Source organism: Herpailurus yagouaroundi, unplaced genomic scaffold (genome assembly GCF_014898765.1).
Source record: "Herpailurus yagouaroundi ecotype Mexico unplaced genomic scaffold, PumYag 28, whole genome shotgun sequence".
In the NCBI taxonomy this organism is placed as follows: domain Eukaryota; kingdom Metazoa; phylum Chordata; class Mammalia; order Carnivora; family Felidae; genus Herpailurus; species Herpailurus yagouaroundi.
Genome location: NW_024412376.1, coordinates 147,988,111 through 148,009,319, shown reverse-complemented (window position 1 = coordinate 148,009,319; position 21,209 = coordinate 147,988,111). Strand labels below are relative to the sequence as shown.

General features: G+C 43.0%; 1 protein-coding gene across 9 annotated transcripts in view; it reads right to left on the bottom strand.

Moving 5' to 3' along the window:
• Positions 1 to 8,941: 8,941 nt before the first annotated feature.
• Positions 8,942 to 21,209, bottom strand: part of SEL1L3 (SEL1L family member 3) — a 104,319-nt gene continuing 92,051 nt past the window's right edge. For 3 of the 9 annotated variants that reach the window (XM_040486525.1, XM_040486499.1, XM_040486535.1), the window contains 4 exons: positions 19,590 to 19,717; positions 18,892 to 18,994; positions 18,738 to 18,810; positions 8,942 to 10,104 (listed from right to left, as the gene is read on the bottom strand). In XM_040486525.1, coding sequence (XP_040342459.1) covers positions 9,971 to 10,104; positions 18,738 to 18,810; positions 18,892 to 18,994; positions 19,590 to 19,717 — 438 coding nt within the window. In that variant the 3' untranslated portion in view covers positions 8,942 to 9,970. Of the gene's footprint in view, positions 10,105 to 17,489; positions 18,511 to 18,737; positions 18,811 to 18,891; positions 18,995 to 19,589; positions 19,718 to 21,209 lie in introns of those variants that run through there. The other 6 variants (XM_040486515.1, XM_040486506.1, XM_040486546.1 and 3 more) reach the window with 6 other exon arrangements.

Genomic DNA, 21,209 nt, shown 5'->3' with positions numbered 1-21,209 from the left:
TGTCCTTTATACAAATCTTTGCTAATTCAAGATTGCTCATATTTTCTTTCAGAAGCTTAATAGTTTTAGCTTGTAGATTTAGATCTGTGATAAACTTTGAGTTAATTTTTATCTATAGTGTAAGGTAAGGTGCAGTTTCAATTTTTTGCTTATGACTTTCAAGCTGTTGTTTTTAAGAAAAGACTATTCTTTCTCCAAGGCAGTTATTTTTTTTTTTTAATTTTTTTTTCAACGTTTTTTATTTATTTTTGGGACAGAGAGAGACAGAGCATGAACGGGGGAGGGGCAGAGAGAGAGGGAGACACAGAATCGGAAACAGGCTCCAGGCTCTGAGCCATCAGCCTAGAGCCTGATGCGGGGCTCGAACTCCCGGACCGCGAGATCGTGACCTGGCTGAAGTCGGACGCTTAACCAACTGCGCCACCCAGGCGCCCCTCTCCAAGGCAGTTAAATGTCTTGGCAAATTTGTTGAAAATCAATTGACCATATATATGTGAGAATTTCTGGATTCTCTGTTCTGTCCCATTTATCCAGCAATGTCATGCTCTTAGTTTTCAGAATACAGATCTTTTAAATCTTTGTTAAATTTATCCCTAGATATTTTATATTATCTGGTGCTATTATAGTTTTTTAAAGAATTTTTCACATTTCAATTATTCATTGGTAATACATCCAAATATAATTTGGTTTTGTATGTTGACTTTGAGTCCTGCAGGTTTACTAAGGTCATTTAGTTATTACAGTATCTTTTTTTGCGTATCCCTCAGAATTTTACAAAAGACTTACTTGACAATACTGAATAGAACTGTGAAAGCTGACATCTTTGTGTTGTTTCCAGTCAGGGGGAACCATTTAGTCTTTCACCATTAACTGCAACGTAGCTGTAGCTTTGGCTGCATAAGCCCTTTATGCAATTGAGAAATTTCCCTTCTCTTCCAAATTTACTGTCTGTTTTTATCATAAAGGAATATTGGATTTTGCCAAATGTCTTTTCTGTATCTATTGAGATGATCCTTTTTTACATTTTCTAGCCTTTTAATATGGTCAGTTACATTGATTTGTTTCAAATGTTAAATCAACCTTGAATTCCTGGGATAAACTACATTTGGTCATGATGTACTATGCTTTTTAATATCCTTTTTGCTAGTTTCAATTTGCTAATATTTGATTAGAGGTTTTTGTATCTGTGTTTATGAGAGATACAGATATGTAGTTTGGTTTTCTTTTCTTGTAATATTTTGTCTGATTTTGACGTCAAAGTAATGCTTGGCTTTGTAAAATAAATTCTGAAGCAATTCCTGTTCTTATTTTTTACCAAAATGTTTGTGTAGAGTTGGGATTCTATTTTTCTTCATTTTTTTTTAAAGATTTTTTTTTTTTACTTTTAAGTAATCTCTACACCCAATGTGGAGCTCAAATTCACAATCATGAGATCAAGAGTCACATGCTCTCTCAACTGAGCCAGCCAGGCGCCCCTTTTCTTAAATTTTTGATAGAATTCACCACTACAGCCATTTGGGCTTGGAAATTTCTTTCTGGAAAGGTTTTTAAACTATGAATTCAATTTCCTTAAAAGCTGTAGACTATTCACATTACCTATTTTTACATTAGCCTTGGCAGTTCATATCTTTTAAGGAATTTTCCATTTTATGTATGATATCACATTTACTGGTGTAAAGTATTCATAATGTTCCTTTATTAATCTTTTTATGTCTGTAATAGCTGTAGTTCTATTGTTCACTTCTTCCTGATATTGACAATTTTGTGTCTTTTCTCTAGACCATTATGAATTTCATTGATGTTTTTTCAAATAATCAGCTTTGATTTCATTGATTTTCTTTTTTTTTTCTTTTTAAAAAATGTTTATTTATTATTTTGAGGGGGAGAGGGGCCAAGAGAGGGAGACACAGAATCCGAGGCAGGCTCCAGGTTCTGAGCTGTCAGCACAGAGCCCGATGTGCAGCTTGAATTCATCATGGACCACGAGATCATGACCTGAGCCAAAGTCTCAGATGCTTAACTAGGTACTCCTAATTCCATTGATTTTCTTTATTTTCTGGTTTCAATTTCATTGATATCTTCTTTTTTTTCTTTTTTACCTTTTTTTGGGGGGAGCTTACTTTGAGTTTATTTTGCTCTTCTTTTTCCTTATGGTAGAAATTTAGATCATTGATTTGAGATCTACTTCTTAGAAACAGTTAATGTTATATATATAGTCCCACGAATTTTGATGTGTTTTTATTATTATTCAGTTCAAGATATTTTCTAATTTTCTTTGAGATTTCTTCTTTTTTTATTTTTTTATTTTTTTTAATTAAAAAAAAAATTTTTTTAACGTTTATTTATTTTTGAGACAGAGAGAGACACAGTATGAACGGGGGAGGGGTAGAGAGAGAGGGAGACACAGAATCGGAAGCAGGCTCCAGGCTCTGAGCCATCAGCCCAGAGCCTGACGCGGGGCTCGAACTCGCGGACCGCGAGATCGTGACCTGAGCCGAAGTCGACGCTCAACCGACTCAGCCATCCAGGCACCCCTGAGATTTCTTCTTTGACCAATGAATTGTTTAGCAATGTATTGTTTATTTTCCAGCTAATCTAGTTGCTTTAGTTTGTTAACTTCTAATTTATTTCCATTGTAGTCAGATCACATATTCTGTAAAAGTTCTATATTTTAAATTCCATTGAGACTTTCTTTATGTATCAAAATATAGTTTATCTTTGTAATCGTTCTATGTGCCCTTGAGAGGAATGTGTATTTTGTGATTTTTGGGTGTAGTCTTTTATGTTAAAACATTTATAAAATGTTTTGTCATTCAGATCTTCTGTATACTTACTGATTTAGTTTTACTTGTTCTATTACTGAATGAAGTGTATTAATATTTATAATTTGTGTATTTGTCTGTTTCTCCTTATTTCTGTCAGTTTGTGCTTCATACGTTTTTGACATTCTGTTACTAGTCATACCTATATTTCTAATTATTCTATCTTCCTGATCCATTATCCCTTTAAAAAAATTTTTTTTAATGTTTATTTGTTTTTGACAGAGAGAGACAGAGCATGAGCAGGGGAGGGGCAGAGAGAGAGAGAGACACAGAATCGGAAGCAGGCTCCAGGCTCTGAGCTGTCAGCACAGAGCCCGACACGGGGCTCGAACTCAAGAGACTGCAAGATCATGACCTGAGCTGAAGCCGGGCGCTCAACCGACTGAGCCACCCAGGTGCCCCTCATTATCCCCTTTGACATAATGAAGTGTCCCTTTTTTGTCTCTTGTAATGCCCCTTGTCTTAAAGTCTATTTTGTATGATATTAATAAAGCTACTCTAGCTTTATTCCCCATTTGTATCTTTTAGTAATGTACTGCTTTTGGAAAATATTACATATTTTTTAAAGTTCCTTTCTAACTTTTTCTAGTTTTAAAATCCAGGCAAATTCATCAGGGCTGACTTTTTCTCACCGGTGTATAGTTCTCTGCTCTGCTGATCTCCACAGGATATGCTTTGTCCATTGGTTAATCCAACACTGTCTTCATGACACCAGAGCTTTTGCAAAAGATGCTTCAGCACAGGCTCATTAAAGGAAAGCCAAGCCTTCCTCCTTGTGCCTAAAGTCACAGGGAAAGCCAAAACTCAAGAGATTATAAGGCCTACTTATTTTTTCCCTACAAGGATATTCAAATGGTAGAAGACCGAATTCCAATAAACACCTGCCAATTCTGACGACTGAGGCCAATTTTAGTTTCTTTTGTTTTTCTTTGCTTCTTGTATTTTGACCCCAGTTACCCACCGTAGTATTAATCATTCTCTTCAGTTCATGGCACACACCATCACCTGGTGTGCAAAACACTGCTCTTTTTTATTGTAATACTTCTTTCCTTATACAGTCTGTCTTCTAGTCCCTGCCTCTGAATACTTCACTAGCTACTCTAATAGTTTGAGCCCGTGATATATGATCTGACCTAATGATTCTCAACCAGGACAGACTTTCCTCCATCCCTACCCGGGGACATTTGGAAACGTCTGGGGAAATTTTGGGTTGTCACAGCAGAAGGGGTGGTACTGGCAGTTAGTAGAGAGAGACCAGAAATGTTGCTAAGCATCCTACAATACATAGGACAAGCTCTTACAACAAAGTACTAGATAGCCCAAAATGTGAATATCACCAAGGTGGAGAGCTGTGTGTGTGTGTGTGTGTATGTGTGTGCGCATGCACGCATGCGTGTATAGTATTCCTCGGGAGCTGGATTTTTAATTTACACAAACAGTATCGAGATCAGATCTTATTCAGTTGCTTACTTTTTTCATGTGTTAATATATTTTGTACATCTCTCTATTCTGCTGCTCATAAGTCTGGTTCCTTACTTTCTGACTGGCACATCGTTTTCCGTCATATTCATCTACCACGTCCGTTCTCCGAATGATGGACTTCCAGGCTGCTCCATCTCCTTGTTCTCTGAAACGGTGCTGTGATGAACAGCCCCCTCATACGCATCCCCTGTCGGATGTGCAATTTGTGGAGCCCGTCCTCAAGAACAGACTTGCTGGGTAATAAACACTTAATTTTCAGTAAGTGCATTGCCTCCATATTGCACAGCTGTTGGCCCTCGTGATAGCTAAGCCTGAGAGCTTCTCTTCCCCCATATCTGTCTTATGTGTCTTTCTCATTTTTGCAAATATGTGGTTATGAAGTGATATCTTTTCATTTTAATTTGTATTTCTTTGACTTTGGGTTAGATTGAGCGGCCTTTTATCCACTTGTATGTCATTAGATTTTTTTCCTTCCATAAATTGCCTGATCATGTGCTTTGAATATACATATATGCATATATATATGTATATATGTAGATCTACATATATACATATATATATATGTATATATATATATTTTTTTACTGGGGTTTCTGCTGTGGTCGATTAGTGTGCATTCCTTATCCAGTGCAGACATTGATCCTTCGTGGTGGATGTTGCGAAAGCCTTCTCCCCGTCTGTCACCAATCTACCAATTTTGTCTGTGGCATCACAGCAGAAATCCTTCATTTTTGAAAAAAAGAAATGTATATATTGTTTAAAAAATCTTTTCTGATTCAAGCTCAGTAAAATACTCTCCTGAATTTTCTCCTACGAGTCTTGCAGTTCTGCCTTTCACAGTTAAGTCTAATTAAATATGAAATTTATTTTTTTTTTTTTATATAAAGGACAGGAAATACAGTGTCCATCTTGTTTTTCTACCTGGGAATAGCCAACTTCCTGACTCTGTCTACTAAACATTCCACTCTTAGTCCAATTGGTTTGTGATGACACTTTACCATGCACCAAATGTCTATTTATAACTGGTCTGCTTCTGGGTTCTCGATTGTTCCCCTTTGAACCATTTGTCTATTCATCCATCGCCACCCCACTGTTTCTGTTCCTGTGCTTTGAGGTAAAACGATGTTTGGTAAGTCACTTCTCTTTCTTCTTCTTTTTCGGATTTTTTTCACCTGTACGTGGACGTGCCCCCTTCCATACACATCTTAAAACCAGCTTATCAGTTCATCACAAACACAGAATCAGGACTGGTTGAAATGTCCTTGAATTTATACATTAACTTTGAGGAAATTAACATATTTGTATGTTATTATTCTATCAACGGACATTCGGACTACTTTATATCCTCTTTTATGCTTAAAAATTTTTTAGGGGTGCCTGGGTGACTCAGCCAGTGGAGCATGTGACTCTTCAATTCAGGTCATTGTCTCTCAGTTTGTGAATTTGAGCCCCACATCAGGCTCTGTGCTGATGATAAGGAGCCTGCTTGGGATTCTCAATCTCTCTCTGCCCCTCCCTCATGCTCTTGCTCTCAAATACACTTAAAAAAACTCTTCTAGGGGCACCTGGGTGGCGCAGTCGGTTAAGCGTCCGACTTCAGCCAGGTCACGATCTCACGGTCCGTGAGTTCGAGCCCCGTGTCAAGCTCTGGGCTGATGGCTCGGAGCCTGGAGCCTGTTTCCGATTCTGTGTCTCCCTCTCTCTCTGCCCCTCCCCCGTTCATGCTCTGTCTTTGTCTGTCCCAAAAATAAATAAAAATGTTGAAAAAAAAATTAAAAAAAAACTCTTCTAAAATAAAATTTTTAGCTTTTTTGGTGAAGATCTAGTGAATTTACTGTTGGGTTAATTACCAAACATTAAAATTTTTTTTTTAAATATTTTTGGTTATTTTTTAATTGCCATTGTATCCTACAACTTTTTTAGACACTTTGTTGGGACTTCAAATGAGTCACAACTTGGCATCTCTCTCTACCAAAGAGTGGAAAGAAAGACCACTACTTATCCAGCTAACAGAAGCTTGACAATGATTAAGCACTAGATGAATCTGGGCATCTCTTTCAGATTTGCCAAAATGAGGTCACTAAGAATAAAAGAAGGAAGTACAAAGCATAGATTGTAATGCCTAGGTGGGCTAGGTGTAACTCAACAGGAAATGGTGGGGCTGGGGTAAACCAGAAGGCACAAGCTCTATCTAAAAGGAGCAGACCTCCTTAGCTTCAGCTCATTCTTGCCATGTGGGAAGGAAAGGTACTTTTTTGCATCTTCAGATTTTATTCAGAAGAGCCCCAAATCCTTGATTTTAAGATGTTAAGAAATAATTCAAATTAAAAAAAAATACATTGGATGTGCCAAAGAAATCACATCTGTGTGCTAGATTTGTTTCACAATTTACTGGTCTACACCCCCTGATCTAAGACTGTCCCAAAGGGAGGGGACAGTAAGAAAGGAAGTAAATATCAGTTCTGACCCTACTCTTCCATTCCTTCCCCCCGTCTCCAACCCATGTTGACTTCACTATGCAAGGTTATGTTCCAGTCAGCTTGGACACTAGCCTCATAGGAATTGAATTTACAGCTTGAGAAGAGAAGAGGGAGGTCAAGGTTTGAGAAGGTGTGGGCTGGACCCCCATCATACAGCCCGAGAACCCCCATGAGAACAGGTGTCTAAGCTGGGACATGAATTGATGTGTGACCTACCTACCAGCTTCTCCTGAGGTCGTCTGGTACCGAAACGACTCCAGCTCTTTCCCATATTACCTGCAGGTGAGCACGTTTGGCCAACTGTCTCGAATCAGGATGGCTCCCACGAATCCACGCTTTGGAACTGAAGCAGCCTCCCATGGTGTCTCCGGTTGATGTTATGGGATGGGTTGTGTCCTCCCAACATTCTCACATTGAAGTCCTAACACCCAGTATCTCAGAACGTGATTGTGTTCGGAGATGGGGCCTTTACGGAGATCAGTGCTGTAAAATGAGGTCGTTATGGTGGGCTCTGATCTAATGTGACTGGTGTCCTTATAAGAGGAAGAGATGAGGACACAGCCACACATGGAGGGAAGACTGTGCCACCTACGAGCCAAGGAGAGAGGCCACAGAAGAAAACAGCCTTGCTGACACCTGGATCTTGGACCCGGATCAGGCTTTAAAACTGTGAGGAAAAACATTTGTGTTGTTTAAGCTCCCTAGTCTGGGATACCTTGATATCGCAGCACTAGCAGACTAATATAGCTGTGTTCCTTGGAAAAAGACTCTGAGGTGCAGGGTGGCATGTGAAATTTTATGGGACCAGTGTCAGGAAATCCTTCACAAACAAGGCAGGCAGAATGGGGCAGAGGGAGATATTGAACTATAATGAGGTTGCCACCAAGCTGGCATCCCGGAGCTGGGAGGGCCCTTCGGGGCTGTTCCAAGTTGAAGCAAGAAGCCTTTTTTCCTACATTGGTCATTCCCAAGGTGAAGGGTGGCAGGGGTGAGTTCCATCCCTCCCCACTCCCGTGAAAACATTTGGCAATGTCCGGAGATATTTTTTGGCTCTGAGAATTGGTGTGTGTGTGTGGGGGGCGGGGGCGGAGGTTGGGGGCGCCACATGCACCACTGGCATCTAGTGGGTAGAGACCAGGGAAGCTGTTGTTAAATGTCCTACAATACACAAGGTGGCCATCAGGTCCCAAATGTCACTAGTTCTGAGGTTGAGAAAGCCTGCCCTATATCAACAAGTCATTGGCCGTGAGGTGCTCTTACAAGGACATAACCTTGGGCAGGTCCCTGTAGCTGATGGCAGTTCCCAGTGAGGGATGTAGCTGTGAGCCACCAGCAGTTTTATGATCCCAGCAACTGAGGAGTGTGTTTGCCATGGAGAGAGGATCCAGGTAGATCAAAGAGCCCTTTCCCTGGTATCTGGACTCCCAGGCTTCTCTCTCTCTTTTTTAAAGATTTTTTTAAGTCATCTCTACACCTAGTGTGGGGCTTGAACTTAGAACCCTGAGCTCAAAAGTCTCGTACTCTACCGACTGAGCCAGCCAGGCACCCCTCAGCCTTCTCTTTCTAATAAAAATAACAATCAACCACGTCTAGGGCACTGCCTTGGGGGGTTTACTTCCATTATGTCATTTAAGCTGCACGAGAAGTCCGAGGGGTGGATTTTACGACCCTTACTTTATAAAGCAGTAATCCAAGCCTCAGAGAGGGTTAATGCCTCACCCAAGGTTATCAAGCTAGTAAGATATAGAACCAGAATTTGAATCCAGGGCTGTCAGACTCCAAAGTCTGGCTCACTCGCAAACAGGAAAGACAACCTTTGATAAAACAAGAGCGTTCTACACACACAGTAGGCACACGAGAAAGAGCATGGGCTGCAGGTGTTACCCAGAACTGATATAAATACAGCCCCAGAGTAGTCAGAAGCCCCGAAACCATGCGAACATCACGGGGGGCCAAACTCTGAGCATGGGATCCCTGGCGAAGAGCCTCCTTCCACCTTTATATCTGTAAATATTCATGGTTACCAGAAATAATCCCTCTCATAGGGAGGACTCTATTTTTTTTTGCCTCCTTGGGGAGCATGCATGGACCTTAGGACTTTGTATGAGGACAGCAGTAACTATGAAAAAGGAACAAAAAAAGCCACTTCCCAGAAGGCAACAGTATAAAAATAATTTTTATTTACTACTGTAAATAAAGTAGTGCAAAGAGTAGTTTGGACCCACAATATTGCATTACTGATTTATTTACTACCTTAGCAGCATATAGCATACAGACAGTCTGCTCTTCCTCTTTCCCTCTCAACCCCCCCCTCTCTCTCACACACACACACACACACATACATGCACACACACACACACACACACACACCCTCACACAAACTCAGGCAGGCATAAGGGGTAGGGACGGAACTATGAGCTAAAGGCTTATTTCCTGCATGATTCCCCTGCTGCCGGTCTATTCTAACGGGTAATTCATGGAGAAGACTACAGTTAAATACTAAGGATTTTCTAAATGTTATTTTATGGATTTGATTGAAAAGTAAACGATATCCAACAATGTCATTAAATGATTCGGAAGCCCGACCCTAGAAAAATCCAAGGAGAAAAATGTAAACCCATTTACAAAGCCATCACCCTCCCTGCATTTCCAGCCATAACCTATTTATTTCAAGGTGCCTTAGAACCGCCGGGTCTTGGAAGTCAAATTGAAACCCGTCTTTTGGACTTTGAGGAGCCGGACTGTGGCAAACACACATACCGAAATATTCTCTAACTGGTAGACAAGTCACAATTTTCTGTTCTTTAATAACAGGGAATGAACAGGGGCTAAGATTTTTTTTTTTAATGCATCTCAGTGTGTAAGGATTCAGATGGGCCACAGAGCAAACTCTGACTCCCCATACACACATCTGCAGTGACCCAATTAACCTCCTCAGCAGGCCCCTGTGATCGGGAGTCTCCTTGTATCTGGCTGATAACCTTTGGTTTAGCCACTGCCTGCTCTGGGTACTTCCTCCTAATTTGATTAAAACAAACAAACAAAAAGACACCAAGTGCAAAATTCGCATCCAGTTGACAAGACATGTATGTAAGGTGTTTATCAGTATAATGCCCTAGCCCCAGCTTTCCAATACCAGCTGTTGGAAGGACTGTCTCTCATCGGGAGAGACCTGGAGCGCCACTCTCAAGGCTCTGTGTTATTAGTGACCGTGGGCTGGTCCTGAGCGGAGGCATCTGCAGCTGGAGTCACAGCCGGACTGGTGGACAGGGCCGTGGGGTCTGAGGAGGCCCGGGCTGGTGTGGGACGGGAACCCCTGGCTGCAGAGACACATGTACGACAGGTGTTGAATGTTTCAACCAGTGTGTGCAGGACACACAACCACACCTAGACCCTAGCAAGCCAGGAGAGAAGCTTCTAGTCCAGTGGCCCTGACTGGATAAGTAACTTTACGCCCGTTACGTAGGTTACTCGGACTTTGGTGCCCCTTCTGTAACATGGCAGCTGGAACAGATGTGCACAGATCTCTGCCGGTTCTGACCTCCTGGGATGCGAAGTTCTGCATTTGTATTGTGACTTCCAGGCAGATATTTTAGTTAAGAAAGAAAGAAAGAAAGAAAGAAAGAAAGAAAATGAAAGAAAGAAAGAATGAAAGAAAAAATGAAAGAAAGAAAATGAAAGAAAGAAAGAAAGAAAGAAAGAAAGAAAAAATGAAAGAAAGAAAGAATGAAAGAAAAAATGAAAGAAAGAAAATGAAAGAAAGAAAGAATGAAAGAAAAAATGAAAGAAAAAAATGAAAGAAAGAAAGAAAAAAAGAAAGAAAGAAAGAAAATGAAAGAAAGAAAGAATGAAAGAAAAAATGAAAGAAAGAAAATGAAAGAAAGAAAGAAAGAAAAGAAGGAAGGAAGGAAAGAATAACAACTCTCTATGTCTATGTTTCCCGGTCTATGTTTCCTGTGGTCATCTCTCTCTCTTTTTTTTTTCTTTCATGGCATTGATGTAATGTGAGCCATGAATTAATTATACCAGTCAATCAGAAAGGAGTGTTTGTTTTATTCACATTCTTATTCCAGTTGGATGATGTACCAAATTTGGTTTAAATTATGTTCTTTAGATAAAATGTGGATAAGTTTTGGAAATCGTGACTACTCGGTTTAATTATCTACCTTTAGTAAGGAGGCTAACCCACCATAAATATTAGGGAAGCTTATGAAGTTTTGTACTTTATGTCAGCGCTTTTCAACTAGGGCAATTTTTTAAAGCTTATTTGTTTACTTTTCAGAGAGAGAGAGAGAGAGAGAGAGAGAGAGAGAGAGAATCCCAAGCAAGCTTCATGCTGTCAGCGCAGAGTCTGACCCGGGGCTTGATCTCACAAGTGTGAGATCATGACCTGAGCCTAAATCAACAGATGAATGCTTAACTGACTGAGCCACCCAGTCGCCCCTCACATAGGGCAATTGTGATTCCCAGAGGACAGTTGGTTATATCGGTAGACGTTTTTGGTTGTCACAACTGGAGGGCAGGCTGCTGCTAATAGACAGTGGGTAGAGGCCAGGGATGCTGCTAGGAGTCCTACAATGCGTGGGGTAGCCTGCCTGGAACAAAGAATGATCCAGCTCCAAATATTAGTGGTGCTGAGGCTGGCATACTTTGCTTTACGAACTGAGGCTGAGAGGTGTCCCGGTTACGAAGACTGTAGTCTCTGGCCACTGGCCACTCGGGAACTCTCCTTCATCAGTTATGTGACTTGGGCAAATTACCTTCTCTCCTTCTGCCTCTAAAACATGGGGGAAATAAAAGGATCTATACCACGCTAAGTTGTTATAAGGATTAAATGAGCTAGTGTATATAAAGTGCCCAGACGGGGTCTGGCATGCCGAGGTACTCAACAAATGTTAGCTATTAATACTAGTGATCATATACCTGTTTTACCCTCGAAACGTGTTTTAAGATTTATTACTTTCAGGGACATGTCTTATAGGACTGATAAAAGAGTTGGTGCATTTGTTTCTAGGAGCCCTCCCCAGAAGCCTCTGAAAACAGCAGAAACTTTGAAGCCAGAAAGACCAGGACTTACACGACTCTGACATTTATACCAGATGAGTGATCTTAAGCTAGTTATTTAGCCTCTCTGAGCTGTGGTTTTTTCATCCGTGATATGGGGGTAGCAGTTTGCAGGCGTGTGTGACATATGGTTAACACAGGGGCCATCGTTTGTGCAAACTGTTAGCTTGTCTTTAAGTAGTGATCTTAATCATGCTCAGCAATCCTGGAGTCTTATACCGTCTTCAGTAGGTGGGACCATTTTTAGAAGTTCCCAGTGTCCATCCTGAGATGTATCAACTTGAAAAAGCTGCCACCACACTGACAATCTGACTTCTAGATAGACTCGTCAAGAGTTTCACCGCCAAGAGACCGTTCCACGAACTTTCGGAACGAGCTCCAAACCCTCTGGCTTTTCTGGATATGGAAAGGAATTCTCCTAGGGACCCTTTCCAACACCTACAGAAGATCTTGTGAATCCGGAGATGGTTTTGAAAGAACAGGACAGTGGTGGTGGTTGGTGGGGCGGGGAGGACCCAGGGTATTGCATGATGATGGGACGTTTCTAGGTTACAGCCAAAACTCTGGTAGATGATCTAACCATAGCTGGGAGCATGTGGCCCAGTGACGTGGTACAAAGACCATTTGCTGGAGTCAGGAGACCTGGCCTGGGCAAGTCTCATTTATCTGCCATTAGCAGGGGACTTTAGGGTAGGTACTGAATGGCAGCTATTTTAGTCCTAAAATGCGTAAATCTCATAGGCCTCAGTTTCCTCATCTGTGAACTGAAGGGCTTGGATCAGATGGTGTCCCAGACCCTCCTAGGCCCAGAGATTGATCTCTGAGGAAGTTAACAAAGTACTAAAGCATGCATTTTTTCCTTTTCAAGCTCTGGGGGGGAAAAATGTTTAAATCACCATGGTAACAAGAAAAATCAGCAATCAGTTTTCTGATTAAAACAAAAAAGTGCCAGTGTGTAAATGTACAAGGAATGCATAATTAGCATTGCCACACTTTAAATCTTCTCATAAGAGCATAATGAAGATGCTCGATGTTTCTACAGTAAATTTGTTATTATCCATGCGAGAACTCCCCCCACCCCCACCATCAGGGGTTTGCAATCACTGGACAAGCCCCCCACAGCCCATCATAATTTTAAAGTGGTCTCTTCGTCTCTGCTCACCTGAAATATGTGCTAATTTGATTACCGGGCTGGAATCAAGGTAACCAGGAAAATGAGTGTGCCGTTTCAAATATTACAGAGACTATTCCAGCACCAAATAGAAATGGTTTCTGTATCACTTGCTGCTTGGGGGACCATGTTCTATACATTAGTGAGGCTAATCAAGAGCTGGCCCTGAGCGGTGTAGACCCAGGGGTTGACACCCTGCAACCCACAGGCCAGATGGGGCTCACCGCCTGTTTTTGTATGACTTGCAATCTAAGAATTGTTTTTACCACTGTCAGTGATCGAGCAAAAATCAAGAGGGGAGTAATATTTCATGACATGTGAAAGACAGATGAGATTCAAATTTTCATGTCCTCGGTAAAGTTTTATCAGAAACGAGCCATACCCATTTGTTTCCATGTGTCATCAATGGCTGGCTGCCTTGGCTGTATAATGAAAGATGAGTAGCTGAGATGGCCCTCAGAGCCCCAAATGCTTACTATTTGGCCTTTATGGAAAAAATCTGCCAACCCCTGTGGTGGACCATTGTAGGAAAAATGTCTGCTTGCTGGTTGACCAGATGGGAGCATGAAAGAAAAAAGAACTGGAGAAAATATATTGAGCCAGTCCTGAAATGGTAAAATAAAGTTTGCAAAGATGGAGGGGTGCGGGGGGGGGCACGAGGAGGGGGTGGGAACAGGCAAGACCTGGAAATCCTATGCTATGAAGAAGATATAGCCTGCTTCACCTGGGTCTCCAGATCTAGCGAGGCCCGGGACAAGTATACGATTCATGTCATTTAAACCTTTCTTTTTTTTTTTTTTTTCAACGTTTATTTCTTTTGGGGACAGAGAGAGACAGAGCATGAACCGGGGAGGGGCAGAGAGAGAGGGAGACACAGAATCGGAAACAGGCTCCAGGCTCTGAGCCATCCGCCCAGAGCCCAACGCGGGGCTCGAACTCACGGACCGCGAGATCGCGACCTGGCTGAAGTCGGACGCTTAACCGACTGCGCCACCCAGGTGCCCCACATTTAAACCTTTCTTATGAGTAAAGCTACTAGACCAGTGCCAAGGGCAATGAGATCGAAGAAAAGTGAATTCTCACCATTAAGTCGCTCTGACTTTAAGGCTACTAGTTTTTTTCATGAGCACTGCTTTGTGACATTTCACTGTAGTTTTAGCAGCAGCCTCATTAACTGGAAATGGAGAGGACAGGAGAAGAGTAGAAATGACTTAATTCATCTCGTTCATATCATCTTACTCTTTTGCAAAGACACTGGGCTAACCACGCAGGCAGAAAGAAAGAGTTGGCTTGAATCATGAACGTTTGGAGTAGAATGACATTGGAGCGAGAGGTTAGCCCATCACACCTGGGAGCTGGTAGTTTGTTCTAAATGTCTTGCTCTACACTGCGCATTCTACTGGGACTTGAAGTTCACGGTAACACTGGTAAGGCAGGAGTCTCTGAAATCGTCCCTTCCGCTTTGCCCCTCCGTTCTCTCCTTACCTTCCTTCGGGCAGCCAGCCAGGCTCCATGCTTTCTCTGTCTCAAGGGGGGACTGCAAGCAGGGCAGAAAAGGAAACGGCTCTAGACATACTTTGCTTGGGGATTTTTTTTTGTTTTTTCAAAAGCCTGAGTCCATTAAGGCAATTATGCTTGGCGTCCCTGACAGGGGAGAGGCGGAGCACTTCGGAGACTCAGGGAGGCGGGAGAAGGAGGGTCTGGAGCCTGGGAAAGTGGCTGAGCCCCGGCTGTGGGTTGTACTGGCCGCTAAGCCCTCGCCTTGCCCCTTCAGCAATTTCAGAAAGGAAGACCAGGGAGAAAAAAGGTGAAGCAAAGCCGGCGGGACCCCTAGGTGACCAGAAGCTGCAAAGCCAGTGGACTTGGAGAGACAGAGTAGGCGCACGGCAGCGTGTGTTCAGCTATCAGACTGGCAACAGTGTGAGTGGACCAAGACCCAGGGACCCTTGCACTACCCTGGGGGGCGCTGGCCTCAAGAAAGACTGAGCCACTTGGTAGAACACAAGCTGGGAGGCAACATCAAGTTCAAGGAAACGAGAGACGTGCGATATTTTTCATGTACTCATTCTGGCTCTCTTCGTGGCCTGGTCAATATCTTTTAGATACTTTAAAAAAGCGTTTTGTGTTTGAGAAAGAGTCTAACAACGTAGAAAAACCCACTGGGCTCTGGGAATCGTGTCTGTTACTGAGATAAAGCACGATGTGTAAGTGCAGGCGCTCCCTGAGGTCAAGCTTGAATTGAGGGTGGAAACCCCCGAGGATATTACTCCTCGGGGAGCTACAGCCACCGATTGTTCAGTTCTAAGCACTTTACGTCGTGTTATCTGGCTGTTGGCTTCCCTCAACTGCAACAGGAGGTAGGTGGACCGCTATTTCTGCTATTTTACAGAAAAGGAAACCGAGGCGCACATGGGCTCCCTCCCTTGCCCAAGGTCACACAAGTCAGTGGCAGGGCCAGAATCCGAGCGCATGACTCCCGAGCCCATGCGGTTAGCTACTGTCCCACACGGCTAACCTTCCGGACGCGGGACGATTTAGTGTGGCAAACGCGGCAGAGTGTGGACCATATATCACAGAGCACAGAAACTCAGGAGGGAAATGAAGGTAGTTGGAGCCGAAAGCGAAACGGATGGACAGCTCAATTTAAAAGTTTGACCGTAAATCACTAATGTTGAAAAACAACTAACTGGAAAAATGCAAATCACAAAGTGACAAAGATCCCTGACTTACAGCACAATCCTTACACGAGGCTACTTAAAGGAGGCTCCCGACTTTCAAATCTGGTCCCTCCTCGCTGTCAGCCAGTGCCCGGGCTTCATTCCTGTGCCTGCTTCCCCACACCTTGGCCACCAGCCTCTACGGGAGGGCGCCCCCTTCCCACCGGGCAGGTCGTGAGACCTCCGGCCCCGGGGTCACTGGGGAGACAGATGCTTTGTCTTCTCAGCCGTCTTCTCCCCCTGCTCCTGTGTGCCAATTCGTCCCCTGCCCCGCTGTCTAGTCACTGACAGAGTACCTTCCTATTTCAAAGTTATTGACAAATTTGCACTTATGGGGAGGACCTTAAGAATAGGAAAATAATTGACTACATATTTTAACTCCTGACAACACTAGTTCTAACAGGGCTAGTAGGTACTACTCGGGGCACATTTTGGAAATACGTGGAGACTTTTTTTTTTTTTTTTTTTACTTCTAGGCCCTCACTACTCAAAGTGTGGCCCATGGAACAGCAGCATGGACATCACCTGAAATCTTGTTAGAAATGTGGAATCCTACCCCTGGACCTACTGACTCAAGAATCTGCATTAAACAAGATCCCTGGGTGATTCATGTGCACATTACAATAAAGAGGTATGGGGCTAGAATTTACATAGTGAAATATGCATCATTTTATTATAATTGGTTTCTTTTTATTTCTCCTTTATATTGCTGTGGGGTATTATTTTTAAAAATATGCCTGGAGGCAGGTTAATTATCGTTCATTTCAAGGTACCCAAAAAATGTGCTACAAAATAGTTTTTATATAAGGCAACAATAGGTCAGAGACACAATGGTAGCCACTGTTTTAAAATACTGCTGACCCTTGAGTAGCACAGGTTTGGACTGTATGGACCCACGTACACAAGTTTGTGTTTGCTTTTAGTAAATACACTACAGCACCATGGAAGTACTTTCTCTTCCTTATGATTTCCTGAATAACAATTTCTTTTCTCTAACTTACTTTAATGTAAGAATACAGCACATGACATATATAACATATAAGATATGTGTTAACTGACTGTGTTACTGGTAAGGCTTCTGGTCAACCGCAGGCAGTAGCGAAGTTTTGGAGGAGTCAAAGTTTTCTGCAGCATTTCAGCTCAGGGTAGGTCGGTGTCCCTCACTCGCCCTGTTGCTGAAGGGTCACCTGTATTGCGAGTCTGAAAAAGTGTGAAATCCTGCTGCCCTCTGTCCTTTCTTGGACTTTGTTTTGTGATTTGGGGCAGACCACTTCATCTACGTGGCCTCGGTCTGTCCATGTGTGAAATGAAGGGCGTAGAATTAAATGCACTTTAAGAGCCCATCCAGACTCGTCCAAGGCCAGCAACAGGGAGGGAGGTACGCACAGGAAGTCAAAGAGTTTGCAAATAAATGAAGAACATGTGTAAAAGAGCAAAGGGAAAAAAAAAATATCAAAGGGCAGGAGGGACAGGGAGGCGAGAATGTGGAGAGACTGATAATGAAGACAGGAAGACAGGAAAAAGAGACAACTTCTGATAAAAGCGATTCCACCAGCCCATGAATTTTCATGGCTACCAGCTGGCATAAAATCATAAAGACAATTTTCAGCTCCTCTCACGGAATTGCATTTGTAATAATCATAACAATATTTCTGCAGAGTAAAACTGACAAAGATAATTTGAAATGGAAAACACTGACAAGATGCAAAATAAATGTGCTCTACCTGGTAACAAATTTAGGGACGGGACAGAATTTGCATGAGGAAAATTTATAAGCCGGCATACAACGGGGCAGCAAATCTGGATGGGCTTTTGATGGCTCCTTGTTAACCTCCTCAGGTAAATCAGAGGGAAGTGATTCTGCATTAGCCTCTCGCGACAGTGACTTCCTTCCCACCATCGAATCTGTGGTGGAATGCACTCCTTTCGCTTTTCATTATCTGCTACATGAATAATGGTTGAGCAAATGCTCAAGTGCTCAAATGCCATGTCCAGTCCTAATTTATCCATTTGTAAATGTCCCTCCTGGTCTTCGTGAGACATTATGTCCTTCTGCGGTCATCCAAGATGGCGGGAAATTATAATTCTCCACGGTCAGAGGTTTGCAAATTTGAGCACCTACTAAGTGTGCGATATCCTAAATGATGCACGAAATCCTGCCTCTGATTCCTCTTACGGTTTGACGGGGGAGATGAACGTAATAGCTCACATTTACCGAGAGGGTTTTATATGCCAGATAAATATAACAGCTCAGATGAAGCACAGTAGTCATTTTGGTAAGTGTCATGCGTATTTTTTTTCACTGGGCCCTTCTGACATCCCTGGGAAATCGCTACTATTATAACCTAATTTTATTGTTGAGAAATTGGGAGATCAGGAAGGTGAACCAACGCACCATAAGTCACACAGCTAATGAGTAGCCAAGCTTGGACTCCAAAGCCCAAAGAGACGCCAAGGCGGTGTCCGTCTCTTTAACTACGGTCCTACGCCAGCTCAGACAAATAACAGTGACCAGTGGAAATCACGCTAACCTAAATGCTCACTTCACATTCCTCTTCGGCCCCTCCTTCTGACTCCATGTGGCTGGGTATTTTTATTCATCATGAGTGTTTGTTTATCATCCCACACATCTGATTCCTTGACTGGGATAAATATGAAGAATTCATACTGGAGGGGGCTTCAGATCTGGATTTAAGGCAACAGACGCAGAGTATCTATAGTGGATGTATTTTCAATGGGAGAAGACCTTTTAGTTCAGTATCTTAAGCTTCTTACTTAAAAAAAAATCCTCGCTTACCTTGACAAACATAACAAAAATTGGGACCTTCTATCCGCCAGAGATTATAGTATAACCTTGGGGGAAACCTCCACCCTATGAATGACCAACCCAATGAAAAGAAGTAGCATAGTCAAGGGCGTAAGGAGGAAGAGTGTCCTCTTCTTGGTAGGTGAAAAGAATCCCTACGTTTTTATATTGCCCTGGCTTCTTATAAATCTTTACCTGAAACAGACTGGAAATACTGCACAGTCCAGGCGATCAATACAGACAGCAAGAAGGTTCCCAGAAAGTAGATCTGCAAAATCCAAAGCATGAATCAGATGACTGACAAAAGGCAGGGACCCCCGTGGGCAGGGCTGGGAGACATGGCGCCTACCAGGGCGGAGTGCAGCACGGCGCCCCAGATGAGCCTCAGGTGAAGGTAAAGCCAGGCCAGGGAACAGGGGCTGAAGGACTCCTCGCTACTTTGGCTCCAGCACCTGCGGGACAAAAAGCACGGGGCATCCGGATGTACTGGCAAACTTCGGTGGCATTACTTACGACCCACACTATCAGACCCTCACACCCGCCTCCTGCTTTGGGCACATGGGCCACTCTCGAGATGCAAGACAAAGAAACACAGCCAGTTCTAAAGGGCTTGGGTCTGCCCTGAAATTCCAGGATCCTGGCAGAAACCTCAGAAAAAGGAGTCCTGTCCTTAATAAAAAAACGAATGGGTCAAAGAGGGCCCTGAAGCAACGAGCTGCCAGAGCAATACTTCTGTCCGAGCGCCTGTCCAAAGTCTGGACGTCGGACTGCTTCTCTATTTGCCGCAAGGCGTGGTCTAATCGGACACGTTAGTCTTTCCACCCTCATGGGAAACCCTGGTCCGCACTTTGACTTCAGATCAAGCACATTCTGTATGGTAAGCTTCAGACAGGGAAATTGTTTGGGTCCAGCTGAGTGCTCTCTAATCGAAACAAGTCCTGAGCCCTTTATATAACAGCTGCCATTACATAATAAAAGAAAGCCTAACTTTTACCAAGAAGTAAACGCCACCCAGACTCCACGGTATTAAAGAGGCTCTGAACTCACCTTTCATACAGTTCCTGAAGGATGGAGATGTTATTAGAATGGATAGTTGGGTCAATTTCCAAGAAATCCAAAATATGATGTGGGATTATAGCACCTTCCTCAATTAGCAGAGCCAGGTTAAAAAATCCCTGAAAACAAGCCACAGACCAAACTCATCAACTCCTTATAATAAAACCCCAGACACATGCCCTTCATCAAATGTAAACTTTTACAACCTCTAGATTCTTTTTTTTCAGTCCCTCAAGCCAGATGTTTTTGTCATCCTCATTGATGGATTGTTTCCCTAAATATATGCATCTGAGAAATTTATTTGCAGGAGAACCAGGAGGCTTTCAGGGAATGCTGTGTCCCATCTGCCAGAAACCAGTCAACCAGGGGACTCTGTCCTTTCCTGCTCATTCTCTCAAGACAGAACCCACTGGAAAACGTGCCTTTGTATCATCAACAAACCAAAATACCAAGTCGAAGGCAATGTCTATCACTTACAGATCATGCCCTGGGACACCATCAGCATGTCGGAAATCTAGCAGAATGCTTTGATGGCTGGGGGTGCTACTCCCGACTGACATGCTAACATAGTCTCTTGTGCACACAGTCAGATACGGGGGTTTGTCTCTGCTCTCTTAGGCCCATGCGGAGAACCTTCTCTCGTGATCCTCTTGGCCCACCTCCTCCCAAGTACATTTCCCTACCTCTTCCTTATATGCCTTGGTCTTGACCCTCAGAGGTAGGACCTGCTTCACTGGGCTGTGCAGATGCAATTAAAAAACCCAGCAGAGTTAAGAGCCTGACAGTACAGGTGCTTCATAAAGTATGGAGGCTACCACACTGCCTGGAGGAGAAGCCCTGACCATCATGAGCTGAGCACGTGGCCGGACCAAGAAATAAACGAAAAACACTGGGTAACGTACCATTAGGGATTTACGAATGGAACTGGATTGTGGCCCTTCAAAGAATTCATGGTCATGTTTGAACGACTTATATCCTCCCTTCCACCTTTCCTTTCAGTTGCCATTGATAAGGATCTCAATGCTATCCCATGCAATAAGCATGACAAAATAACAGCAGCTAACATTTTCTTCCCTTTTCATTTTTTAAAGTTTTTACAGAATGGTTGGGGGGGGAGAGGGGCAGAGAGAGAGAGAGAGAGAGAGAGAGAGAGAGGATCCCAAGCAGGCTCCCTGCTGCCAGTGCAGAGCCCGACATGGGGCTCAAATCCATGAACCGTGAGATCATGACCTGAGCTGAAATCAAGAGTCGGACGCTTAACTGATTAGGCCACCCAGGTGCACCCAGCTAACTTTTTCTTAGTGTTATTATATGTGAGACATTGTTCTGTCTTATATATACTTGATGTTCATAACAACAAATTGAGATAGGTACTATTATCTTCTCTACTTTATAGGTGAGAAAACGGGGGTGCAGAGAGGTTAAGGAACTTGCCCAAGGTAACACAGCCAGACAGGGGCATGAATTGGGATTCAAATGCAAGCAGACGACGTCCAAATCTCAAATCTTAACTTCCACTACCCAGCTAAATAAGCCCTAAATAGATGAAAGTGTTGTGTCTTTAAGATGCACACACAACACACACACACACACACACACACACACACACAC